This window comes from Sciurus carolinensis, chromosome 4, assembly GCF_902686445.1.
Source record: "Sciurus carolinensis chromosome 4, mSciCar1.2, whole genome shotgun sequence".
Classification (NCBI taxonomy): Eukaryota; Metazoa; Chordata; class Mammalia; order Rodentia; family Sciuridae; genus Sciurus; species Sciurus carolinensis.
In genome coordinates, this window is record NC_062216.1 from 12,394,291 (window position 1) to 12,422,132 (window position 27,842).

At 39.1% G+C, this 27,842-nt stretch overlaps 2 protein-coding genes across 8 annotated transcripts in view; one reads left to right on the forward strand and one right to left on the reverse strand.

The window, feature by feature from the left end:
* The window catches only part of Cdca2 (cell division cycle associated 2), a 47,964-nt gene extending 21,541 nt beyond the window's left edge, over positions 1-26,423 (reverse strand). For 3 of the 4 annotated variants that reach the window (XR_007108303.1, XR_007108302.1, XM_047549277.1), the window contains exons 1-12: positions 26,335-26,423; positions 25,229-25,292; positions 24,960-25,133; positions 22,820-22,974; positions 12,826-12,976; positions 10,940-11,136; positions 9,354-9,438; positions 6,722-6,933; positions 4,195-4,279; positions 3,235-3,476; positions 1,408-1,483; positions 213-301 (exon numbers count right to left, since the gene is read on the reverse strand). Coding sequence is in view for 2 of the 4 variants with exons in the window: in XM_047549277.1 (XP_047405233.1) it covers positions 213-301; positions 1,408-1,483; positions 3,235-3,476; positions 4,195-4,279; positions 6,722-6,933; positions 9,354-9,438; positions 10,940-11,136; positions 12,826-12,976; positions 22,820-22,974; positions 24,960-25,133; positions 25,229-25,292; positions 26,335-26,337 (1,533 nt within the window). In the remaining 2 variants the exon portion in view is untranslated. Of the gene's footprint in view, positions 1-212; positions 302-1,407; positions 1,484-3,234; positions 3,477-4,194; positions 4,280-6,721; positions 6,934-9,353; positions 9,439-10,939; positions 11,137-12,825; positions 12,977-22,819; positions 22,975-24,959; positions 25,134-25,228; positions 25,293-25,896; positions 26,306-26,334 lie in introns of those variants that run through there. The other variant, XM_047549278.1, reaches the window with a different exon arrangement.
* Positions 26,289-27,842, forward strand: part of Kctd9 (potassium channel tetramerization domain containing 9) — a 30,498-nt gene continuing 28,944 nt past the window's right edge. Inside the window, exon 1 of one of the 4 annotated variants that reach the window (XM_047549283.1) lies at positions 26,289-26,313. Coding sequence is in view for 2 of the 4 variants with exons in the window: in XM_047549280.1 (XP_047405236.1) it covers positions 27,475-27,525 (51 nt within the window). In the remaining 2 variants the exon portion in view is untranslated. Of the gene's footprint in view, positions 26,314-26,989; positions 27,105-27,169; positions 27,344-27,380; positions 27,526-27,842 lie in introns of those variants that run through there. The other 3 variants (XM_047549281.1, XM_047549282.1, XM_047549280.1) reach the window with 3 other exon arrangements.

The window sequence follows — 27,842 nt, forward strand, 5'->3', positions numbered from 1 at the left end:
CTGCCAGCCACACCAGACTAAATCTGGACAACTGGATTTACAATAAATATCCAGAACTGGTAAATCCTTCAGGATAGAAAAACGAGTGGTTGTTTAAGGTAGTAACTTAATGGATGCCATTAATTTTTAATGACACAATTAAGCTTTTACCCAATATCATTTGATCATGAAAATAGAAAAAATATATTGTAAGATTTAATATAAACACTTACACTTCTTCTGTCAGAAGTCCGTGTTAGTCTACCAATCCTATGGGAGGATACTTTCTCATGGTTATCTGAAGAACTAAAGGTATCAGTGCCTGATAAACAAGACACAAACAAAATCAAGAGGCTACCACAAAATTATAACGTGAGCCAAATTTTGGAAAAACTGAAGTCTTTAAGATACACTCATACTTAGATGTACATAATTACCAAGAAGAATAATTTTTGAGATCTAAAAATTCAGAATACTTTAAGCTTCTGAATATAAACACTTTCTGTGGTGACTGCTTAACATATTATGCTAACAGACAAAATTATACCACAATAAATATATATATACATATGATAAATGCATGTTATTTTCATAGATATCCATTTATTCCAAATTACATTTCGTAGAAGGACATTGTAATAGCATTAAGATAATCATGAACATATTTTACTTAATTTTAAAAGGGTTAGGAAAACTTTGATTTGATTGATTTTATAGTATAAATAAAAAAGTAGTACAATGAGTTTAAGAGCACAGACTTGGGAAAGTGAAGACTACAGCTCAAATTTTAGTGCTAACTTAATAATATATGGCTTGGATTCTGTGCTCATGAGTTGGCTGGTGTCAACAAGAAGCCATTAAAGGACTGCAACCAGGGAAGTAGAGGTTGAGTAAAGGTTCCCATTCCAAGAGCCCATTCCATAACATTTACTAAGTAAGTCCTGGTTTATGAGAAGAGCCAGGAGCAATCTCTGTCTGCTGCCTTATCATGATTATAAAAGATAAAAGTCCTTGGAAGTACATGTGCCAAAAACACCATGCTAATATACTATGCTAATATTGATGAGCATGGATCTTTAAGAACACTTATCTTACAATTCAAACCATTCCAGTTGCACAAAACGAGACAGGAGCTTACTGTTGACACTTAAGAGGGGAGAGTACAATAGAATTGGAAAATAGGATGTTCAAGACTTTATTTCCACCTCAGAAAGTTAAATATGGGTGATTATAGGACTTGGAAAGGGATAGATAAGCAACTTCCCATAAACTTTTTTAAACTACAGTGGTAGGTTTTTTTGTTGTTGTTGTTTTGTTTTTTTTTAACCAGGTGTACATAGCTGTAACAAATACAAAAATTTTAAAAGAAAACAGAGATTACATTTCACATATTGAAAACAGTGTGTTTATAAGATAAACTAGTCATACCTGGGAGACTCTCAGAAACTGAAGATTTACTAGGACTCAGAATGGCAAATGATACCTGAAATGGTTCTATGTTTTCCTAAACAAAGGAGGGGAGAGGGAAGAACAGAAATTAAATATCTTTAAGTTTAGTTAATATATAAATAATGTGCCTAAAAGAAAAAGTGACTTATTTGGGTAAGAGGAATTGCAAAGATGACAAATAAGATTCAAGAGAAGTCAAAGTAAAACAAAAATATCATATTTAAAAATACATGTACTTTATAATACTGAACAATCATCTTTATAATGAACCACGTTCAGTAATTATAATCCACCAAAATACACCAAAATTTTTATTAAAAAGTGAAAGTTTCCTAATGATTTATTGATGTTATTTTTTGGTTTATTTAAAATCTCACATCATGCTAGGCATAGTGACACCCTCCTGTAATTCCAGCTACTCAGGAGGTTGAGGCAGGAGATCACAAATTTGAGGCCAGTTTGGGAAACTTACAAAGACCCAATCTCAAAAAAAATTTTTTTCAAGGGCTGAGGAGGTAGCTTAGTGGCAAAGCACTAAATCTTGCATGTGTGAGGCCCTGGGTTCAATGTCCACTACCATCAAAAAACAAACTCACAAAAACCTTTGTCTCAAGTCTGCAAAGTAAGTAAGAAAATCTATTAATAAATAGAATCTAACATTACAATATTATTCATGGAACTTCAGGATAAAGTGGCAACACGAACGCAGCAAATCCTTCCCACATTAATTGTCATGGTGTTCGGACCATGCGCTTCATAGATAAAACTGAAGAAATATCTATCCTTTTGTTATCAGCTTGCTATAATTCATTTTTTTTTCCTTCCAGAAATGGATGCTGGATTTTGTCAAATGTTTTTTCCACATCTACTGAGATGATCATAGGTTTTTCTCAGTCTGTTAACAAAATATTTTCTGTTTTAGTCAGCTTTTTCATTGTTGTGACCAAAGACCTGACAAGAACAATTTCAGAGGAGGAAAAAGTTTATTTGGAGTTCAGTTTCAGAGCTCTTAGTCCACAGATGGCAGACTCCATTGTTTTAGGCCTGAGGTGAGGCAGACCATCAAGGAGGAAAGGCGCAGGGGAGGAAAGTAGCTCAGACATGGCAACAGGAAGTAGGGAGAGCTCTGCTTACCAGGGACAAATACATGCCCCAAAGGCATGCACCCAGAGCCCTGCCTCCTCCAGCCACCGCCTACTACCAGCCTAGTTTACGGTGCTCATAACCCAATCATTTCACCTCTAAACTTACTTGCATTGTCTCATACCTCATATCCAAACCATAACAATTCCATTATTACCCCTTAATATTTGTTAAGATATAGAGCTGTGTCACTTCTTTCCTTCCTAATATGGACAATTTTTCTTCCTTTTTCCTCATTAGTGTGATAAAGATTTACTAATTATTTTGCATGTGTTCAATTTTAAAAATTCAGGAATTTTTGCAGTATTTCAATTCTAAGATGGTTTCCTTTCATATTTCAGTCCTACGAAATCTTAGTACATCTTACAATTCATGGTGTTTTTAATTTTCAGCACTTTCTTTTAGTGAGATATAAAGCAATGGTACATCTTACAATCGATAGAAGTGAAGTCCCCATGAGATATGTTATGTACAAGGTATCATGAAAGTATTGTTTATAAGAAGGAAAAATAGGGAAAAAACTACTTAGAAACTAGATTAATGAGAAACATGACTCCTCGTTTAGTCTACCCTCATGACTTCAAAGCATAACTACTGCTCATACAAAACAGGTACGACCTGAAGAAAATACAAACAAGCTCATTCCATGATTGTCACACTTACAAGATTCTCTCCCTTGTCATCAAAATTTGGTTGAGGCAACTGCTCAGGAACTGGTGACTGCTCAAGCAGGGGACTTCCACTGCTCAAATCCTTTTGTCGGACAGGCGTTCCTCCTTTACGCAGGGGAGTATTTGCTGGCAAAGATTCATCAAACACTTCTGGGCTTAGATCCTCTCCAAAAGTAACTCTCTTCCTCTTCCTCACACTTAGAAAGGCTGGTGTTTTAAAATTTTCTTGATCTTCTACAAATAATAGTAATATGTTAAAAAATTAAGCCATGTTTCTTTTATTGTTTGCATAACAAAAAAGATGGTTTGCAGAGCAAATCCAAAATGGCAAAGAGAATACGGCACAGATTTTAAAGTATAATTTTGCATAAATACCTTGAAGATTTATAAAATTAAATATAAAGTTTTGGCAGGGCATGGTGGTACGGGCTGTAATCCCAGTGGTTCAGGAGGTTGAGACAGGAGGATTGCGAGTTCAAAGCCAGCCTCAGCAATGGTGAGGTGCTAAGCAACTCGGTGAGACCCTGTCTCTAAATAAAATACAAAATAGGGTTGCGGATGTGGCTCAGTAGTCAAGTGCCCCTGAATTCAATCCCTGGTACCCCCCCCCAGATTTTATACACACACACACATATAAAGTACTTTATAATTCTACCATTATATAAAATGGATATAGGTGAAATAGATAAAAAAAATTTTTTTTTTTTTTTTGCAGTGCTGGGGATAGGACCTAGGGCCCCACCCATGCTGGGTCAGCTACCACTGAGCTACACTCCCAGCCTCAGACGAATTCTGAAGCTCCCCAAGAGATTTGACCCTCCCAAACATCTTTTGTTCCTATGTAATTTTAGGAGCATCAAAGCATTAGTGGATCACGGAAAATCTGATACATTAGATTTTGTTAATAAGAAAATGATGCCCTCAGGCTTAAAAATAAATATGAATTTCTTACCTGCTTTTCGTTCTTTGCAACAGTTTGAAAGATCTGAGATTAAGCTTGGGTGAATCAAATCATCACAGAGGTTGTCATGGTGTTCCTAAACAAAGTGATAACCAATGAGTAATTCTCTATGAAGAAATGTATACAGTTATTAAAAATGGAAATTTTGATAGGTGAACGAGTCATTGCAAAATTGACATAAAAACATGAAATAGATGAGAATAAATTTAATTCAACATGGATAAGAACTGTACCCTGAAAATGACATAAAATTGCTAAAGAAATTAATATATATGTTAGAAAAGAGTGCAATTTTGAAGTTTTTCTGTCAAGGGCAGACAGTATAGTACTGAAAATGATCATGATAATCAGGCACAAAGGAAAAATGGGTTCTCTACACATTACTTTGCATACATTATTTTAAGCCAAAATTAAAGAACAGAAATCCCTAAGTGTGGGTTAAATTCAATCATTCCATCTCTAATCTAGCAAACGAAATTAAGGAAAATGTGAATGGCTAGAATTACAGTTATAGCTGGTGTAGGACGAGGCAGACTACACAAGTAGTCTGAAGTATAGGACCTGCACTAAAACAAGAAAAAAAACGAAACAGATAAATGAGTTAACAGGGTGTTTATCTTTTAAACATGAGAATTGCACCTTCTTTAAGTGCTCAAATTTCCTGTCTTCATTACAGGAAAGAAACCAGCTTTTGTCCATGTTTATCCAAATGAAAAGAAGAGAGAGGCAAGTTAGAAAGGAGGTAGACTGTAAGCCCTGTAGAAAGGCCAAGTGAACACAGGGCTGCTGGAGCTTTCTAAGCCAGTCAGGCCTGTGGTCTGGATCAAAGTCCCCTCTGAAACACCACCTACTTGTATGGCCTCAACCCACTCATTATTCTTGAGAGTGTTTCCTTTTCTCCATTATACCCATACCAAGAGCAGCATGTGCTAAAAATAGTTCTGCCCCAGACCAACCTCCTTAACCTGCTGTGTATCAAGTCAGTTCTCTTTCCTGACCAGGAAAATGTACATACCAAAACTGAAGCAAGTTAACATACACACAAAATTCATTGTTACCTTTGGATTTATTTTTAATTAAAGCAACCATGAAAGTTAGTAAATAACTTGAATTTTGTAAGCCAAGCAACATGGGCCAGCTTAATAAACAGACCGTCAGTTGTATATGCCTTCCTATCATTCTAGTGGCAGGACCTGATGTTTGTTGTATAATATTTTTAATAACAATTTTACGTATCATTAAGATGTTATCTCTCTGAGAAGTTAAACAAACGATACAAATAAATAGTGCATTATTAGAGATCCAAATCAGTTCTTTAACCAAAAAAGCTGATAAAACATTTAAAACAGCAACTGACTATGTAGACAGAAGGTAATTACTTCATTTTGACTTTAGAAATAGGTCTACTGGCATAACTGTATATTAAAATGCAGGTGGATTGAAAAAATATTTGTATTTCTGATGTACCAGACACTGGTGATAATTTCATATTGTCATCCTATTGAATGCTCAAATTACCTGGTAAGGGAGTTACTAATAATGTCCTTTCATAGGTAAGGAAACATGGGCAAGAAAAGGTTAAATAATTTGCTCAGTTATTACATTTTTGAGTCAGAATCTGACAACAGGCACTGACTCCTGAACCTCCTCTAGCAACCTAACATCACTCTTACCTGGGTTCACTGAACAACCTCCAAGGCTAACATACACGCCCAATGGGGTTAATCCTGTCCTGGAGCATACTGCTGTACAGATATCAGAACTGTCGAGAGATACTACTCAATGATTACCACCTACTTCCCACCAGTTTCCTCTTTTCTCATATCAGCTAAGCTTAGAGAAAAAAGTTTGGCTTTACAATGCCCATCAATCACCCGGGTTTCTTGAGTAGACAAAGGTTCTAATGCTAACTCTTGAGTAGGGCCTGAGAGGCTGCATTTCCACAAGCTCCAAGGTGACAATGAAAGGATCTGGTTTCTAGAAATTATCACAAAAATACTATGAGGATGTGTATAGAAACATTCACTGCAATACTATTTGTAATAAATACTGAACCAAAGAAAAAAGGAAAAAGTTTGGTTGTAAGACTTTTTTTGAGGGAGGGGGGGCGCAGAGGGTCATTTACCAGGGATTGAACTCAGGGGCACTCAGCCACTGAGCCACATTCCCAGCCCTATTTTCTATTTTATTTAGAGACAGGGGCTCACTGAGTTGCTTAGCACCTCACTTTTGCTGGGGTTGGCTTTGAACACTCGACCCTCCGGTCTCAGCCTCCCGAGTAGCTGGGATTACAGGAATGTGCCACTGTGCCCAGAGGTTGTAAGACTTATTTTTAAGACCAAATATTTTGGATAGACAGGTAACAACAGACTGACACACCAATTACGATTAACTGATTGATGAAATGTAAGACACATTTCCTTTTACACTAATATGACACATGACATTTCAGAGGTATTTCTTTGAAGAAAAATGAATTTTTACTCATTTGCTTTAGGAAATATGACTCTCTTCTTACCTGTAAGTTCTCTGCAAACAGCTTGCCAGAAGGTTTCTTCAATACAGAACGAAGTACAAAGGTCTCAGTGGATGGAATGTCCCTTCTGCTCATAGTGGTAGTTGGTGACTTGACCTCGAGGACTGTGTTTGAACTTGCTTCTGCTGTCAGTGTGTCAGGCAAAACAGCATCGTTCGATCCCGTGCCCTCTACCCAGTCAGAAACCTTGCATCCTAAGAAGAACACGTGACTGAGATGGGGGAGATGTCCAAATCTACTTGTTTTAGACCAAAAATATTTGATGTATTGCAAAGACAATAACATGCTATGAAGAAATTCAACCCTTATGCATCCTGCTCAGGGAGTAACATCTGGATTTAATTTGGACATATAAAAAGCATAGACAGAGAAGTGGCATCAGTATTGTAATTCAAAACTGACTATTAAAGGTAAAAAGCAAGTAAGAGGTGTTGGCTACCATAGAAATTCAGGTCAGAGATGGAAAAAGGCACCCTGGATGAGCCATACACTGCTAGCTTACCTTTGCTCATGATACTATTACTGTACTGTAAAAGTAACCTGAGCAAACCATTGAGTACTGAGCAATTTTACTGTTGAAAATCAGAGGCACTGCAATATGCAAGGGAGGTGGAAATGAGAAGCAGGTAAGATTATCAAACCAAACCAGAGTCAATCTGTCACACCTGTGGATTCTGCATTGGTAAATGCAAGGACCCAGTTAAATCTGAATTTTATTCTAGTTATTTATGCATAAGGAATTCCGACTATAAAGGAAAAATTGAGACATTAAAATAAAAATTTATTCTTGTTTATGAGAAATAAATTATAAATTAAAAAAAAAAAAGGCAGCAAGGGAAAGACTAGGAAGCATGAAGGAAAAAAGAAGTAAGAGTGTGAAGTGACTAACAGCAGGGTCAGATGAGCAGTGCCGAGACACACAAGAGGTTACCAGCAGCCCAACTATTCCACATTTCTGCAGCAGGTACAGAGGAGGCAGAGACTGATTGCCTAGGATTTCCAGATACATGGTTAAAATGGAGGAAGTCGCGAGGTAAGACAGAGATTGGAGGTATCATGCAGGCCTCCTGTCCAGGTGCCCCCTTAACAAAGGGCTTTCTATCCCATTTTACAAGATTGTTTTACTCTTCTTGGAGGCATACTGTCTGAAACATGACATCTTGGGAAGAACCAAACATCCAGAGAGTATAAAACATGAGTCGGCATTAGCCCCCAGTAACAGGCCCCACTGCCACAGCAGACCTGTCTCTTCCTGTCTCACTGCAGAACTTTTGGGTAGCTTAACAGGATGCTCAAATGGAATTTTGACCTTTATTATGATAGGACCACTTCAGATAGATGGTAAAGTAAGGTGACTGGTAAAATGACAATTTTTATTAGCTACACTTCAAACTATTTATAGACTATGTCACTCCTAAGCAAAGTCATATGACAGTAAAGCAAACAGAACTGGTAAGGAGGCAAGAGGGGCTTATGTCATCATGGAGACAAGCTCATAAGCTGGATGTCCTTAGCCACAAGGCAGGCATCCTTTTTAGGATTAAAAATTTAAAAGTCAGAGCAGACACTCAATACAAAAAATGCTAAAGAAGTTCCTTTTCAGGGTAAGGGAAAATTCCAGAGGGAAACTTGATCTTTAGAAAAGGATGAAGAAGAGCAGAAATGGTATCCACTAGGCGGATATAGAAGGCTAGCTCCCCTCTTAAATATTTAAAACAAAAAATTGTAACAGCTACAGGATTACAGTAAAGTAAATATATTATATGACACCTACAGTACAAGAACTAAAAAGTCATGGTGAGGGGTAGGAATAGAGCTATAAAATTGGTAAATTTCTATATTCTGTGTGAAGTTGCATAATACTAATTGTAAAAGACTGTGAGAAGCAAAGAATGTATGTTGTAGTTCCAGAGCAACAATAAAAAAGGATGTAACCTATGTAAAAGTCAATAAATTCAAATGGAATTCTAAAAAGTCATATTCAAATAAATTCAAAGATGGCCAGAACAGAGAGGAACAAAAACCTAGAAAATGTATGATAAAATTGTGGATGTAAATCAAACCATATCAATAATTACTTGAAACTTTACTGAGCTAATAAACACTGCAACTAAAAATTATTAGAATGAATAAAAAAGCAATATACAACTATGTCCCACCAGAGTTTTACTTTAAAAAAAAAAGGGGGGCAGGATAAAAGCAAGCCTGAAACCTTGGTAGCAACTTTCAATACAAACAAACTGATTTGGGGAAAGGACAAATAACTTCTACATCCTATTAAGACTCTTTCAGTATCCTTAAAAAGAGAAATAAGTAGCACAATTATATATGGTGTTTCTCTAAAAAAATAAACTTGTTAATATATGTGTAGGCCCTACTCTTTGTATTATATTCTATTAGATTGGAAATACTTCACCAATTAAGATGGAGTTCAAAAAATAAATTGCTCACATTCCAATAATTCCAAAACATCCCTACTAGTAATTTGAGAGTTCCTAAAAAAAAGTAGTGGATGATGTTAGTGTTCCCAAGTTTTAGTGTGAAAGTACACAAATCAAAAATGTCTATGGAATGGGGCAACCAGCAAAAATACTAAATAAAATTCTCTACTTACCACTTGAGGCCTCTGGGAGCACTAGACAGCAAAAAGATTCTTTCACTACACATCCAGGCTGGCTTGAACCAAGTTCAGATGATTTCTTGGAGAAAACAGTTAAAAAGTAAAGAAACATTATATTTTATTATATAAAGTATAACTGAAACCTGATGCAGATTTTAGTAGGCATTATGGATTACCTGAAAACTTGGTGTTCAGTCACCTTTATTATCTAACAAACTCAAAGTGTACAGGAATCTAACAGAGGAGTATTCAACTTAACTATATCATAATTATCTCACAAAAACAATTTTCAATCCCCTAGAAAAAGTGTGAAGGATATATTTTTGTTGCCTTTTAAAGCTGCTACCTTTAAAGAGGAACTTCTCAAAATAAAGTGTTATGTAATAATCAAACACCAAAAGATATCAATAGCTAGAGTGAAAGAAAATTAATGGCTAGGATAGAATACACATTCATACTAATTTAGAAACCATTCCTATACTGTGGTACTTGTCCAATGAATCAAAGTTCTGATAAGAAAAAATTATTATGGTTTCTATCATATCATGTAATATTAACCAGAATAAAGCAGAGTAAGCCGAGATTATAGACAACTCTGGAACAAAAATAAAACCTATTAGACCTTGAAGAATCTCTAGTGAGTACCAAAGATATATTATGCCAGTCACATACAGATCTAAGTGAGAGAGAAGGTGCAAAAGAAACTTCCAGTTATCACAGTGTTAGGTTACACTCTCACAAAGCAAACGAGAACCTACTGTATTACACCAGAACAAGGAACATGAAGCAAGAGAACCTCCTACTTTAGTAAAATTCATGTTGGTTACTGCCCTTGGAGAATTTTGACAACTTTAGGTAGTTAAAAGCCACAAAAGTCCCTGATGTACTTGAAACAAGTGAGCAGAGCAAGGAGGCATTGCAAAAGGCACCCAGATTCCCAGCCAGTGTTAAACCAGTCAGGATCAACAAGTGCAAGACCCCACACCTGAGCAACACCTCCCAGAGATCTTTTTACTTGTAACTGATGTTTAAATAATCTGTCTATTCAGATTCTACCTTCCCCAACAGACAATATGCTTCTTGCAAGAAAGAGTATCAAACCATGACTGTCTAGAACAATATATCATGCAGATGACCCAAAACTTAGGTTTTTCATAAAATCCTTTGTGAAAGATCAACATATCAATCAAAACTATTTCTAGCCAGGTCTTGGAGGTACATGCCTGTAATCCTAGCAACTCAGGAGGCTAAGGCAGAAGGATCACAGATTCAAGGCCAGCCTCAGTAACTCAGTGAGGCCCTAAGCAACTTAGACTGACCCTGCATCAAAATAAAAAATAAATAGGACTGGGAATGTAGCTCAGTAGTAGAGTAACCCTGGGTTCAATGCCCAGTACCAAAACCAAAAGAAAATGAACCCAATAAATCTGTTTCTAGTAAATGCTAAACCACAAAACACAACTTAAAACCCTAGCATCTATATGTCACCAAGAAAGCACTAACACTGAAATAAGGCCTGGACAGCCTGAGACTGCCTATGCAGGAAACCAGAGCTCTATCTGTGTGTTTAAATGAGTCACCTCAGGAAGATCTGCGGAAGCCTCAGCAGCACACATTCTGTCCACATCCACGCTGAGGATCTGGAGATCCATCACTCTTCTTTCTCCGTTGCTGAGTTTGTCATCAGGGCTGCTCTGCAAGGATATTCTCCTACGTTTGCATGATAACTTTTCAGAGAACCCAGACTGCTGACATTCACCAAGACCTTCCATGTTGGCTACACATACAAAACAACATAGGAATAAACATTTTTTTGTACAATACTATTTTAAAATTGTATACATTATAAAAATTTTAGGAAAATTCAGTGTCTAAATTATCGATGAATTTTTTTTTTTTTTTAACACCTTTAACCTTTTTTACTCAAAAAGGAGTTCAAGTTGACAGGCAAGAGAATGACTACTAAAAAGACAATAATGAATTTAATTATTAGAAGACCTAAAACAGAATGATATACCAAAATAGATTTGCACTTCTTTTATTTATCTTTTGATTTTTCTAAATTTACCATGAAGCCTTTTATTTTGAACATTTTGAAGGATGTGGTTATGTTCTTATAATACTGTTGTTTTTATTGTGTGACTTTTGTGAAAAAATATAACTGTAATGTGCCTCAGTTCTTTCTTGCTACACACAAAACAACCCTAATCCTAACCCTTGAAAATTTAATGTCAGCAGAATTATAACAATGATGTAAATAAAATAAATTTTAAAATTAGGTAACTTAGAAACCACAAATACAAATTAAGACATCTGAATGGGTTGTGTACTGTAGAAGTGAATGAATCAGACCTGTCTTGGGTTAACAGCATACTGCACACAAAGTGTTCAAATGTACTTGAAGATGCTGTAAGAAGTTCTATGGTCTGGATGTAAGGTGTCCCCCAGAAGCTCATTGTAAGAGAATGCAAGAAGGTTGAGAGGAGAAATGATTGTTATGAATGCCTTAAGTCAATCAGTGAATTAATCTCCTGATGGGAATCACTGAGTGGGGTAACTAAAGGTAGGGTGTAGCTGGAGGAGGTGGAAATTGGGTTGTGGCTTTGGGGTATATATTTTGTATATGGTGACTGGAGTCTCGCTCATAATGTTAACTGCTTCCCTCAACCACACTCTTCTGCCATGATGGTGAGCCTCACCTCAAGCCTAAGGAATGGAGTTGGCTGTCTATGGACTGAGACCTCTGAAACCATGAACCACCAAATAAACTTTTCCTCCTCTAAAATTGTTCTTGTCAGGTCTTTTAGTTACAGCAGCAAAAAAGCTGACTCAAAACAAGAAGTCAAAAGAGAATCATCTGAAACCTAAGCATGTGAAGTGCCAAAGGAAGAGTTATACTGATTGCAGTAAGTCCAAGATTTTGTTGAGCTTTGTAATTGGAAAAATCAGAAATGACTAAAAATTAACCAAATGAATTATAATTTAAGAGGTACAGCAAAGAATACAGCAGACCATTAAAATATCAGATTGGATATATCTGTGGTTAACCTCAGGGTTGGGTATTTGGTATTCACATAAATGTTTGCCAAACTAAAAGAATCTTTCTGTAAAGAAAACAAAACAAAAACAAAAAAACACCAAGGTTTATAAACTCAAATTTGCTACATAACCTATTCTGAAGTTGACATGAGTTAATTAGCTCTGACTTTTTAGAACTTAGAACTTAATTGCAATGATGTGAAAATGAAGGTTCAGGAACACTTGATCAGATTTTTTTTTCAAGAGAAACCAGAAATCTGGATTTTTGTGTGACATGTCCTAAATTTTAAACAATAGGCTCCATTTAAAAATATAACTGGACTCTGCAAAGACTGTTTTCACACAGTGAAACTAAATATTCTTTATATCTTAGAAGACTGTCCTTATAAATAGAGGTCAGAATAGAGAGTGAATTCTTGCTACCCACTCAGGCCTGCAGTCTCAGATCCTCCTTCCACTTCTGAGAATTCTGGACAGTCAGTCATTTTCTCATTTTCCTTTATGGAGTGAAAAGCTGACTGGAAAGCGGATATCCGCTCTTTTAATGAGTTAACATTTCGATATAGTCCAGGGCTGCCCTGTTATAAAACAAAAACACAGAGTATAATCAATCAAATACAGTTTCTATATTCTAGGCCGATAACCACTGACTCCAAAACTAAACAAAGACCTTTTGAAGACCAGAGGTAATGAATCGGTGTCAGAGCCTCTTCTCCCTGGAACCCTGCATTATCTGTCTGAATATGTGGTATACTATAACCATTTTAGTCTCCCCTCTGCTCTTCCCAGTTTTTAGCAAAGAGGAATAGCTAAGTGGTATGGATAGATGCAAAGCTATGTGCTGGCTAATAGAGACTAATAAGCCCATGAATCATACTAAGAGAAGCCTGGAATAGCTGGAAAATGCTATAGAAAGGAATTTAGATAAAAAGTATACCCAGTAATCTGGGATTAACAGTTCTTTAAAGGATTCCAAGGTCCTTAAGTGCTTTCTTTCATACCTTGGTATCCATTACCTGAAAAAGTTGAGTTTTGACAAAGAAAGTAATTTAGTACAAAAATGTATGAGAGAAGACAGCTCAGATTATATGGAGGGAACAAAAATAAACAACAGAAAAATACCACATTGAATCCCAGAGGTGTGGCAAGGGAGGAGGGGCAAGAGGATCCTGCTTATTTAGAAATTTATCAAAGGTTGTGCTACACGTATCTACTGCAAGTCATCTGTGACGCCTTTGTCACCTGTTACGTCTCAGCATACCTTCAATCCAAGTTGGTCTCTTTACTCATCCTTAGTCCACAAAAGTCCCCTGCCTGGGGAGGTCAGAACAAGCACAGAAGTTCCTATTGGCTCTTGACATCCCTTCTCACATCGCATTTGGCTCTCCCTGGCTAACTTTTCCAGATTTTATGGAACTTAGGACTGCAAGTCAGCCATTCACTTAACAAACTCAGATGGTGTATGCCCAGGAGCTCTCTGGAAACCCTTCTGACAGGGCTCCAAGCAAATACTAATACAATGAATTTACATTAGTAGGTACAGACATGTCAGATCATGACAAGTAATATAAAATTTAAGAGTTCTGTCCATATAAATAATAAGTTACTGATAAGTTCTCTCTGCAGGATTTTTGGTGTTTTTGTTTTTCCTTCCTTTATTACTTGGACTAACATATTTTCACTGACAGGAGCTTGTGGCAGTTCAAAAATTCACATCAAAACGCAAAAGTAAAGCAAGACATTACCTTCCCTTAAGATATCATATGGAGGGGAAAAAAAAACAGTTAAAATCTTGAAGTCATGTTGGATGATCTGTTTATATATTTGATTCGATTCCTAGTACACTCATAAAGAAACTCTATTACATAACAGCAGAACGTTTTAAATTCAAATACATTTGATGATGTAAACCTTTATGACATAAAGGACACATACCACTCAAAACGTCTGTGGGTTACTCATCTCTGAGTGATGGGTCAAGATTATCTCAGTGGCATATGAATTACCTTGAAAGAGCTTTTTGGCACCCATATTTGAACATGGTAGGGTTGGTTTAATGTTCTAGCAGCTTGGAGCACTTTGAAATGCTGCTTAATACAAACTACAAGTTTTCCTAATGAAATCTTTCTTTTCTGCTGAAGGAAGAGAACAAGGTTCACGTACTAAGTAAATGAAACAGTCAAAACACACAGTTTTTTGCCGTTTTTGTCTTCTCAATCACGTCAGTCAGCCAACATTCCTTTCTGTGTACTAGAAACTGTTCCAGGAGCTCAAGATGTGGGAGGAATTACATTCCAGAGTGAGATTTTGAGAACATATTAAGGTAAGTTTGGGAAAAAGAGATGTTATGGAGAAGATAAAACATAAAATGTGGCCAAGTCACTAAAGTGCTGCCTTGCCTCAGCACAGAATGAGCTGAGGGAACATCTGCATTGAAGCCATAGTAATGGGAAAGTTGTTTAAGGGAAGGTGGTCTACAAAGACCAGGAGAATCGAGCAGAGGCCCTTGGTGGAAACAGGACGGAGCAAAAGAGAGCCCATTGACTGGAAGCAAACAAGACAAACCAGACCAAGGAAAAGGACCAGAAGGCTTCAGGATTTAAATCAAGGCATAACAGAAAGCCATGGCAAAGTTTTAAGCAGCAGAGCCCATGATCTAACTAATACTTTAAACACACCTCTTTGATCTGTGGAACAAAAGGTGGATTAGGGAAAGAGGTAAGTATGGAGACCAGTTCGGAGGAAGCTGTTGGTGACCCTGGCAAGAATCACATTAGAGTTGTAGCTGTGAGAATGTGAAGAATTACAGATAGTCTTTTGAAATGTAGTCGAAAGGTAGCCATAAATACAGAGATTAGGACTAAGGAAGACAGGAACCAAGAAAGATTAAAAGGCACATGACCCAAGCAACTAGATGATGACAGGTTTCCCTGGGATGGGAGCGGCTAAAGGATCTGCTGCAGGGTGGGGTTCTACAGTTCAGGTTTGGCTAGGTTATGCTGGAAGTGTTTATCAAAAACCCAAGGGAGGGCTGCAGTTGTAGCTCAGTGGTAGAGCACTTGCCTAGCATGTGTGAGGCACTGGATTTAATCCTCAGCACCACATATAAATAAATAAATAAATAAAATAAAGATATTGTGGTCATCTACAACTAAAATAATTAAAACAACAACAATAACAACAACAACAAGGGAACAACTGAATAGGCTGTTGTTATCCAGGAGTTTTGGGCTAGTCCGTGTATTGATGATTCTCAAATCAAAGAGAAGGGGATGAAGACAAGCCCTGGGCACATCAGCACTTCTGCAGGAAGAAATGGAAGGGGAGGAATCAGCAACTGAAACCCTGAACTGATCAGTGATACTGTAGAAAATCAGGCTAGGTGGTTTTCACAAACCCAGTGCTGACAAGAGTCCTCTCAACAGAGAGGGAGTCGCTGGCAGGATCAGAGAATAGCAGGAAGGAGTGAATCTAGCCAGAGCTGCAAGTTTGGTCAAGGAGTTCTGCTGTGATGGGGACATTAAAAGGAGACAAGAGCCAGGTCTGGGAAGTGGCCCAAAGGAGAGGAGACAGTAATTACAGAAGAAAACCCAGCTCAGAATAACATACATGGTCAAGATGTAAACACATGAATATTGACATAACCAATACTGGGAAGCTGGAGAGGATGGGAAGTATGTGATAAAAGGCATTAGGAAGAAGAGAGCTGTATTCATGATCCATTAAGACATCAGTAGCAAATGCCTAACGGAGAAAGTAGTAGCAGAATAACCACATTATTAAGGGAGATGGAAGCAAATGCCAACAAGATCAGCTACAAAAGCTGAAAGCCTTGGAAAAGGAGAAACGGCGTGAGGGGAGGCAGCTATAAATGGCTTGTATAAAAATAAATAATCCAAGCAGCTTGGGAGGCTGAGGCAAGAAGATTACGAGTTCAAAGTCAGCCTAAGTAATGCCAAGGAGTAAGCTACTCAGTGAGACCCTGTCTCTAAATAAAATAGGGCTGGGTATGTGGTTAAGTGGTTGAATGCCTCTGAGTTCAATCTCCTGTGCCTAAAACAAACAAAAAACCAAAAAACCCTATAGCACTAATTGATTCTTTAAAGTATGTGCATGAATATTCAATTTTATACTCTTTACCATGGCATTCAAACTTCATAAGGAATAAGAGGACATAAAGTGGGTATGGAAAGGGGATATGTGGTGAGACCAATAGCTGGAAGTTTCAATGCAATGAATTACTACTGAGGTGAACTGGAAGGATGAAATATCAGTAAAGAATGAGATAGCTGATGGACAGGCTTTGAAGATGATACCAGGAAGTGGCCACACAGAAGGACTGGCTGAGGTAAAACAGAAAAGAGATCCTTGGATCTGTAAAAGTAAAAAAACCTAAGACAGTCAGACGTTGAACGTATCATCCATGTGATTATTGGAAATTCCAGAAAAATAGCAGAGGGAGAAAGATAGAGAATACTGCCCCTCAACTTCTCCTTTGAAGTGTTTTTTTTTTTCCTAAAATGGGGCAGAGGTGAAGAAATAAGGGATGAATTCTTTAAGCACATAGGCCTATAGACTTTATAAGAAAACAAATTCTACTAGTGTATTACAGAACATTATGGTAAGTTAGAACATGTGATTTTTTTAAAAGTGATTTTACTCATTAATTCAACAAATGTCTTGGGCAAGGAAGGAGCAGAGGATGAAAAGAACTGACAAAAGTGCTACTAAGGGTATTTACAACAGAGACAAGGTCAGAGACATCACTGATTTGCTCAGAAAACTGTTCAGGTTAAAGGAACTTAGCTTAGGTAAGTGTAGCTCACTGGTTGAACACTAGCCTAGCACATGTGAGGTCCTGAGTTCAGGTCCAGCACTGCAAAACAGAAACAAAAATCTCTAACCAGCTTGCCGTGGCTGGGGTGCAGTGCAATGTTAGAGCGCTTGCCCAGCATGTGCGACACCCTGGGTTCAATCCCATGCAACACACACACACACAGAGTTAAAGAAAAAATATTCTTTTTCATACTAACAAGTCTTTACTCCAAATCTAAGAGGTATAAAATATTATTTATGAATAAGAATTATCAAAAATTTAAAAACTACCACTCTTAAAAAGATTTCTGGGGGGTTGAGGTGGTAACTCAGTGGTAGAGTGCTTGCCTCATACATGGGAGGCACTGGGTTCGATCCTCAGCACAACATAAAAATAAAGGTATTGTGTCCATCTACAACTGAAAAAAAAAATTATGGTTAGGGCTGGAGTTGTAGCTCAGTGGCAGAACGTTTGCCTAGCACATGGGAGGCACTGGATTCAATTCTCAGCACCACATTTAAAAAAAAAAAAAAAAAAAAAAAAAAATCAAATGAAGTTATTGTGTCCATCCACAACTTAAAAAAAAAAAAAAATTATGGTTTACTTTTCTAAAAACTATTTTTACCAGTACTTTTACCAAAAAAAGCCTATAGGCTGGGGATGTAGCTCAATGGTACAGCTTGTGTTTAGCATTTGCAAGGCCCTGGGTTTATCCCTCCGCCTGCACATGTGCGTGTATACCCCACCAAAACAAAACAAAACAAAACAAAAAACAAAAAAACTTTTAACAATGCCGTATAAAACCCATACTCAAGTAATTTTTTAAATGAGCACACAATCACATAATATGTTTTTGGGGAGGTGTTTATGATTATACATATAAATACATGCATATGAATACCCCTAGGGAAAAATGAGAGAAAAAGCAACAGCAGACAAATGAAAACAGGCTCAGACCAGACAAAGCAAGTAACCAATCAACCTGCTACAGTTTGGAGCATCAGGTGCTTCCCAAACAAGGGCCATAGGTGGACTTAAAACTGGAGGAATGTTGAAACTACATCAGGAGCACCTGAACCCAGAGATCTCTCCACAAATGAGTGGGCCATTGTGTCCCTGAGGGAACATGGACACACAGGACTCGAACTCCAAGAGCAGCTGAGGAGAGGGCGCAGGTCTGTACTGAAAACAGAGCTGTCCAAGGCTCCTCAATGAATAGTGAGATTCTCACATTTCCTTTAGAGCTCTAGGACTCAGGTTTATACCACTAGGGATTCTTCTCAGGAAAGCAGATAAAGTAGAGAAAAAGATTCAGAGGTTATATTTGGTTTCCCGGTAAAAAAGTGGCCCTGTTGTCCTACATAGAAATTCACCAGTCAACAAGCCCTGTCTATGCACCTTGAGGTCCCAAGCGGTTTTTCAAAGTGCCTTAGTCTTAAATACAAAGAGCTGAGGATCAACAGACATTTAAAGCACTGAGAATGAGACAATCTAAAACACAGGCCACAAAAAAGGGAACCTGATGAAAAAGACATTTTGCAAGACAAGGAAGAAAACCTCAAAAAAACAATCCACAACAAAAGACATTCCATCATAAAAAAGCAAGAAATGTGAAAAGTCAGCAATCAAAATATTTGTTGAATGAATGAATGATCAGGGCTCTTCAACTCTGTAAGCTAAAATACAACAGAGCAATGCTTTCGAATTTTTGATGGAAAATATTTCAACCTAGATTCCTATACAAAGAAAAACAATGCAATGTGTTGGTTGAATAAATTTATCAAATACATGGCAACTCCAGAAAAATGAGGGAGTAAATTAAGAAAGTGGAGGTGAAAGAGATGGGATCCAAATGGGAAAAGAAAGGGTAGTTACTAGGGATGGTGAAAGAAGTCACAAAATGATATCTGCCCAGCAAACCTAGATGGTAACCAAGTCAGACAGGAAAAGGTCAAGAGGACTCCAAGAAAAAAAGAAGACTGACTGTTAAGGTTTACAGTTCTTGTCAAGGAGATGAGGTTATATAGTAAACCAAAAGAAGAAAAAAAAAAAAAGTTAACTACTGGATAAACAAGTTGTGTTAAGAAGGAAAACATGATAGCTTAGGACACAACAGTTTGTGAAAAATGTCTACATGGTTAAAAAACACACACCAAACCCTAATTTAAACAAAAATTGTACCGGATGGCATTGGAAGGGGAAAGGGGAACATGTTAGATTAGGCATGGGCAGGACAGGTGAGAGAACAAAATACTCATTTTTCAGTGATAATGACTATAGCAAAATTATAATATCCCATGCATATTCTAGGAACTGCTGTAAGCACAGCACGTTTATTAATCCTCAAAAAGCCCTTGCTAAAATTATTGCCTGATTTAAACCTGGGAAAACTGAGAGAGAGAATTTAAGTAATCTGCCGAAAGTCACAACTAATTAGGAACAAAGCCAGGAAACAAACCCAAGCAATAAAGCTCCAGACTCCTCACTCTTATCTACAACAGGAGACCTCAACACTTTTTTCTACTCTTAAAAATTGAGTACTCTGAGCAATGTATGTTGGTTACATCTATTAGAAGTATTTTAACAGCCTTTCCAGAATTGTCAATATTCTTTATTTTACTAAATAAAACTCAAAGATTTGTTAATAGTTACAATGTCACACACAAAATTCTATCAATGTTTCATATTGTTATGTTAAAATTCAATCTACTTTGCAGTATGACAGTATCTTTTACCCATTCAAGATTTTTTTAAAAATTTTTATTTTTTTATTCGTCCTAATTAGTTATATAAGACAGCAGAATGCACTTTTTAAAAATATTTTTATTTGTGGATGGACACATTTTATTTATTTTTATGTGGTGCTGAGAATCGAACCCAGTGCCTCATTCACGCTAGGCAAGCACTCTACCACTGAGTCACAACCCCAGTCCCTAGGATGCACTTTGATACATCATACATAAATGAAGTATTACTTCTCATTCTTCTGGATATATGTGATGTAGAATGATACAGAATCATGCCAGTAGTGTAGTCATATATGCACATAGGGTTGACATATATGCACATAGGGTAATAATGTCTGATTCATTCTATTATCCTTCCTACCCCCATTCCCCTCCCCTCCCTCCACTCCCTTCTGCTTAATCCAAAGTAATTCTATTCTTACCTACCCACCTCCTTTTATTGTGAATTAGCATCCATATATCAGAGAGAACATTTGGCCTTTGGTTATTTTGGGATTTGGGGATTGGCTTATTTCACTGAACATAATATTCTCCAGCTCCATCCATTATCTGGCAAATGTAATCATTTCATTCTTCGTTTAGGTTGAGTAATATTCCATGTGTATATATACCATTTTCTTTATTGATTCATCTGTTGAAGGACACCTAAGTTGGTTCCATAGTTTAGCTACTGTGAATTGAGCTGCCACGTCACTATAGTATGCTGATTTTAAGTCCTTTGGGTATAAACCTAGGAGTGGGATAGCGGGGTTAAATGGTGGTTCCATTTCAAGTTTTCTGAGTAATCTGCTTTCCAAAGTGGTTGCACCAATTTGCAGTCCCACCAAAGAAATGCAAATCAAAACTAAGATTTCACCTCACTCCAGTCAGAATGGCAATGATCAAGAATATAAGCAATAAGTGTTGGAGAGGATGTGGGGAAAAAGGTGCACCCATGCGAGATTTTTTAACAGCAGGCACCAGTCATTTGGAAAGTACTGGTTCACTATACTATCTTCCAAATACTGGCACATTTTATTAGGCAATAGTAAAATACTTCATAAATATTCCTACTGATCAAATGAAGTATATCAAAAAATTGTCAAGCTTATAGCAGATCCATGGTTTCTAAAATCTGAATTTCTGAAAATGCAAATTTTCTCATTGGTAAGAATAATTTCCATTTTTGAGGCAAATTCATAGTTCATTTATAATATCAGCCACAACCCCAAGTCTGACTAACCATGGTTTCTCAAGTAAAAATGATACTCTATGGAAAAAAAGCAGCTAGTTTGGCCCACAGCTTAATTACACAGGTTTCTAGAAACACCCAGCGTTCTTTTGTATGTGCTTCCAAAGTGCTTGATGCAGACCTTCCATTTCATCATCACACATTAATATTCAAGAGTTGGGATTCAGTAAAATCAGTCTTTAGTGATTTGAGGAGATGTAGGGAAACTGGTATTATTTACTATGAATACCTACCAATGAACACAACCACAACCACTGTCTTGGCCCATGCTAAAGGACCAGAAACTTTACTCCCACTGGTTTTGCATCACAAGTGCAAGTATCAACAGGGTAAAAAGTAGCAAATAATATTTCACTGAAATCATAAAACAGTTTTGATTTCATGGACCCTCTTGGAAAAGGATTCAGTGACCTTTTTTTGTTTTTGTTGCCTAACAAATTTTAAGAACCATTGTCTCATGTATAGATCATATCTAAAACTAAAAAATGAAGTGGCAATAAAAGCAAATTATTTAAAAACAGAAGTCTAAAACCAAAAGTTATTGTCCTTTAAGACAAGTAAGCCAGGTGCATATCATCTTTCGTAAGAAGCCTTCTATCACTATTTGACGTTTTAGGGTCACATATTACTTTGATAAAAATTTGAAAAAAATAGCTAAACAGATTCTCATCAGGAGATAAGTGATTTGGTCATTTTCACAAGGTGTCCTAAACACTTTCTGTAATGAAAGACCCTCATACCCCTACACAACACATACTTGTCATTAAATATTAGAAACACAGAGACAATCCACTAAAAAGCTTGCTACATCAATGTTTAAAGCAGCTCAATTCACAACAGCTAAGTTATGGAACCAACCTAGGTGCCCTTCAACAGATGAATAGACAAAGAAAATGTGGTGTATATACATATGGAATACTACTCAGTCTTAAAGAAGAATGAAATTATGGCACTAGCTGGTAAATGGAAGGAACTGGAGACCATCATGCTAAGTGAAATAAGCCAATCCCCAAAAACCAAAGGCTGAATGTTCTATTATATGTGGATGCTAATACACAATGGGGGGGAGTAAGTGGGGGAAGAACAGGTCACTGGATTAGACAAAGAGGAATGAAGGGAGGGGCAATGGGAATGGGAAATATAGTAGAATGAATGGGACATAACTTTCCTGTGATCATATACGAATACACGACAGTGTAACTCCACATCATGTTCAACCACAAGAATGGGAAGTTATATTCCATGTATGCATAATAAGTCAAAATACATTCTACCATCATGCATAACTAAAAAGAACAAATAAAAAAATTTTAAAAAAGATTTAAAAAAAAAAGAAAAGAAAAAGGTTGGAAAACTGCCTCATCTCATTCTAGAAAAATAGACATAAACTGAAAAAATATTTGTAAAATAAAGAGAAAGCTCCTCTAGAAAGAAAACCATTTAAATCCAAGGCTGCCTCTTACCCATGTTTAACATCACTTATGTTAACTGCAAACTCATTGTAAGACACAGAAAACACTCCAGATTCAAAACAGATGAGATGCTCATCTCATAATAAACCAATTATTTCATAATAAACCAAAACATTTCACCAGAACTCATGAAAGAATATAAAAGAAAATCATACCTGAAAGGGAGAATCGTGTGAGAAAGGAGATCTCTTAGCATTCTTTAGATTCCTCTGCTGAGCAATGAAACGAATCAGGTGATTTGTTTCAGGAGAGCCCCGGGTGCCAACTGTAGAACGTCGTCGAGACTTTTTAAGGTAAGATGATGACTTTTCTGTAATGAAATTCTCTTATAAATTGGAATGAAACATGGCAATCATTAGTAATCAAGCCCAAAGAGGGTGACGCACCAACCTGAGAAAGAAAACATGATAAACACATGCTGTACAATACCAAGTATAGATAACTGGCAAAGTTGTTCATACATGATCAGCTGAGTAGGAATCTGTTTGGTCCAATGATTCAGTCCATGCTCCTAATACAGTGCCTATCATATAGAAGGCATCTACGAAAGTTGTTGAACAATATGATAACACATTTCAACCAGTAGTTTTATTTTTGTTCCTTACTTCCTGTATACAGAGGTGGGTAATGGCTTTCTTTCAACTAAGAAATCTTCCTTTTATGAATTCATTTTATCTACAATGACGGAAAGATCTCCACTTAAGCACCTGTATAGCAGTCCCCTCTTATCCACAATTTCAGTTACCTGCAGTTACCCAGTCTGACAATACTAAATGGAAAATCCCAGAAATAAACAATTCATACATTTTAAACTGCATTAAGTAACATGATAAAATCTTGTGTGGTCCAACTCCATTCTGTCTAGAATACAGAACATCCTTTTATCAGGCATGTCCAGCACATCCACACATTAAGTTACTTAGTAGCCATGTGGGCTATTAGATGACTGTCTTAATCTGATAGTACCCGTGTTCAAGTAAACCTTATTTTACTCAATGATAGCCTCAAGCTCAAGAGTAGTGATCTTGGTAATTCAAACACAACAAAAAGAAGCTGAAAAGGGCTTCCTTTAAAGAGTATAATAAGGTGTTTAGAGAAACAGAACAACTTCATATAAATTACTATAGTAGTTATAATTATTCTATATTGTTATTAGTAGTTAATCTTTTACTGTGCCTAATTTATAAACTTTCCCACTGGTATGTATGTATAGGGGGAAAAAAACTGAGTACATATTGGGTCCAGTACTATCCTCAGTTTCAGAAATCCTCTGGGGGTCTTTGAATACATCTCTGTGGATGAGGGCAGCAGGGTGTTGGGGTAGGGTAGAGGCCACTATGCTCTCTTGCTCTTAATTTTTCAAGATTTTTGTTTTCTGAGATACTTACTTACCTTCAGCACACTACCCTGAATTTTGCCCATGTGCCTAAGCACAAAAAAGATCTAGCACTTACAATTCTAAGAGTGATGCTCTTAAGGAACACAGAACAGGTGCCACATTAGCCTCGTCTCATTCATGTCTCATACTGCAAGATGCCACTGACCTCTCCAGTCTTGTTTTCTTCCATTTCTAAATGTCATTCTCTAATCCAATTCTATTCCCATATTTCTCTTTTGTCCATTTAAGTCAGACTTCACGGGTGAATTTCATTTCCACTGCTTGAAGACCAGCCCAAGTCAATTTTCTGTTTGTGATTTTTAAAAGAGGCACACGCTGATCTGTCAATGTTATATTTTCTTCAACTTCCATGTATTTTTTTTCCATACATGAACATGAAATGTAGGACTATTCATATTATACACCTTCTTAGATCCCACCGGTAAGGTCAAAAAATGCTTCCCACAGTTTTCCAAGATGGGAATGGAGCACACCTGATTTAGGAACCTCATCAAGCTGGGTGCTCTGAGACCTTATTGCCCCCATCTGCCACAATAGATGAGTTGGGCATGTGCACTGAAGTCATCCTGGCCATGGTGCAAACCTATAATCCCAGAAACCCAGAAGGCTGAGGGAAGAGGATTTTGAGACCAGCCTCAAACTTAGTGAGACATTGTCTAAAAAAAATTTAAAAAGCTGGGGACAAGCACAGTTGCAAAGAGTTCCTAAGTTTAATCCTCAGTACAACAACAACAACAACAACAACAACAAAAAATCACCTGAACAAGCAAGTTTGCAGAGTCAATCAACTTAAGACACCTATAGTAATAAGATGATGAGTAGAAACAGATAAAACTGAATTATATTGTTATTTTTATACCTGAAAAGAAGTACAACAGAATGACAAGTTCTCTTACCTGAAGGGCTCTTAACAAAGCTTTCAGGTGTAATTCCCAATTGCTGTATGGTTACTGTGGAAAAGTTCAAAGGTGATTTAAAAGTATCCGGTGTGCGAAGATAAGGAGTCATTCCTGCTGCATGCTTCTGAGGAGTCACAAGCTTTCCAGTTCCCAAAATGAAAGAGGCATTTTCTGAAATGGAGAAGATGTTGTAGGGCATAAACATCATTATCAAGACAAATATCTAAACCTTAAATTTCATGAAGAGGCAACAGATCACCACATACCAGCATTATTAATAGCAGACTCTTTGATTTCAGAAGGCTCCTTGTCTTTTGGATTAGTATCCATCTAAAAGATGAAATTAAAAGAGAGAAACGAAAAGTAACACACCACCAAAATTAATGTTAGACTAAAAACCTTACTCAAGATTGACTTCCAATACAATTTATATCCGCATAAAATAGAATTTTTGAGGTGTAATGGCACAATGTCCTTAAAACCACCACCAATCTTCACACAATAATTTTCATACTTTGTGTCTGGGCTAGCAGCATCTTGTACTGGTGACATTCCTACAGTACATAAGCATTTTGTCCAAGTATGAATGTTTAAAGCAGGGTACTCCAGCAATCGCTTATACAAAAACAGACACTGTAATGTTTTCTTCTTGGATCATTTTTGCTGCATAGTAAGTTGCAATTACACGTCATATGTCACTGATTTTTAGAATACACTTTTCAACTGGGAGATATGGCAACTTCCTATGTGAGGGAGCTCGGGAAAACTCATTTTAAAAGAGCACCCGCGAGATCCAGGGCAAGTCGCAAGAGCGTCACCCTCCCCGTCCCCGTGAGGCGTGCCGAGTCCCGGGTCTACAAACACCCGGGAGAAAGGACACTGCCAAACCATCCGGAAGCCGGAACCCAGACGCGGGCCTACCCCTCACGCCCACCTCGACGCGCCCGGCGCCCGGGTTTGCTCCGAGAGCACCGCAGTGGCCGAGAGTCGCAGCGGTCTCGCTTCCTGGACCCTGGCTCCTCCGGGGCTGCTCCCCGACGTCCGTGCACAGCGCAGCGCCCCGCGTCCCCGCGTCCCACACCAGACCTGGCGGCCCTCGGCCGGCCCACCGCTCCCCAGCCGCCCGCCGCCAGATTCAAACTGCGGCCCCGCCCCTTCGGCGCCGGCGCGGCTGCGCGGATCTCTACGCCGCGTTGGCACGTGCCAACGCGCAGCCCCACTTGCCCAGGCCCCTCTCTTGCCGTCAGGCCCAGGTGAGGCCCCTGGGATCGGAGAGTGGCCACCGCTAGCTACCGGCAACCCCCTGACGAAACCGACCGACGGCTACCCTGAGTCCCGGGGACTATTTTCGGTGAGAAGCTCGCGGACTAACCATTTATCCGTTTAGCTCTGCCCCCAACCTTTCGATTGGATGCTGCAAACTTCGAAATGAATCATTGGACCAATCCTAACAGAACGACGGACTGGCTCTTTTACCCAATCAGCCAATCCCGACAGCAGCCGTTTCCTCTGTGGGCGGGGAAAATGGGAGGAGTTCAAGTAGGAGGAGGCACTGACTGGTGCGCGGGTCTCTTCTAGCGCTCCACCTTCTTCCTCCAACCCCGCCTCCGCATGCAGATAAGGGCTAAGTCGAATTGAGCGTGCGCCTGCTCAGTAACGCGTAGAACCGCCGTTTGGCTGTAGTTTCGGCTCTGATTGGCTGATATCCCTTTCCGTCTACTAGCATTCAGCCTCTCTTCCCTTCCTCCGCCCCGACTGGGTTAGTCTGAGCCCACCCAATGCCGGGCTCTGATTGGCTGAGGGCTGGCGGGCGCCGCGATTTGATTGGCGAAGCTCAGTGTCCGTCTCGGAGCCGTGGGGGAAGGGCCGCAGGCAGGCAGAGGCGCCTAGGGGCGGGGTGGGAAGGAGGACCGGCCAACCCTGGGGTGTGGGACTGAGAGTGCGTGTGTGTGGTGTGTCCGCAAGAGAAGGAAGGTGGCGAAGGGAGGAGAGCCCGAGTGGGAGGAGGGAGGGGAAGGGCGGGAGGAGAAAAAGGTGGGCGGAGGGCCAGGTGGGAGGGTGGCGGCTCACTCAGGACCCGGCGGGGGCAGCGCGATGAGGCGGGTGACCCTGTTCCTTAACGGCAGCCCCAAGAACGGAAAGGTAAGGGGTTGGGAGGAGGCGCGGCCGGCCGGCCGCGGGGGCGAGGCGCCGAGTGCGCGCCGGGCGCAGGCAGGGCTGAAGTTGGGCGAGGGCTGGGAGCGGGAGGTGGGCGTGCGCCGGGGAGCGTCGGGTCCCCGCGGCCTCCGCCGACCCCGGGCTGTGAACCCGAGCCCGCCCCGCGCCTCGCTGCCCGGGACCAGCGCCGAGCCGGCTGCCCCTCCGCGGTCCTCGAGTCCAGGGTAAGGGTCCGGGCGAAGGGGGAACGCGAGGCGCGCCCAAGGCCGAGGTCCTCTCCCGCCTCGTCCCCTGAGACCCCGCAACCCCCTCGCCTGGCCAGAGAAGGCGCCTCTGTCCACCTGGGTGCTGAGTAATGCTGCCCGGGAAAGTGGCAGTGCCCACAAAGGCGTGTCAGCCTGGCCAGGTAAAAAGGATCAAACTACCGGTGAAGGGGGACCCTGACACTCAGGGCGGGTAGAGGGCTGCAGAACAGGGACGTTTTCCCGGTGGTTTTCCTCTGGCTCTGGTAGTGCCCCGATCCTCCGAGCCCCGCCGCGGTACAAACTTCTGTACATGTTTGATTATTTCGCCTGATTTTGATTCCTCGGAAAACTGTGACAGCAGACCGACAAGAGTTGATTTGACAGCCCGGGCTGTGTTGGGCCTTTGTTGAGGGTGTGGTGCTAAATGTTTTTCCAACGCTGGAGCAAGCCAGAATGCGTCCTGTTCCTTCTCTGCCGC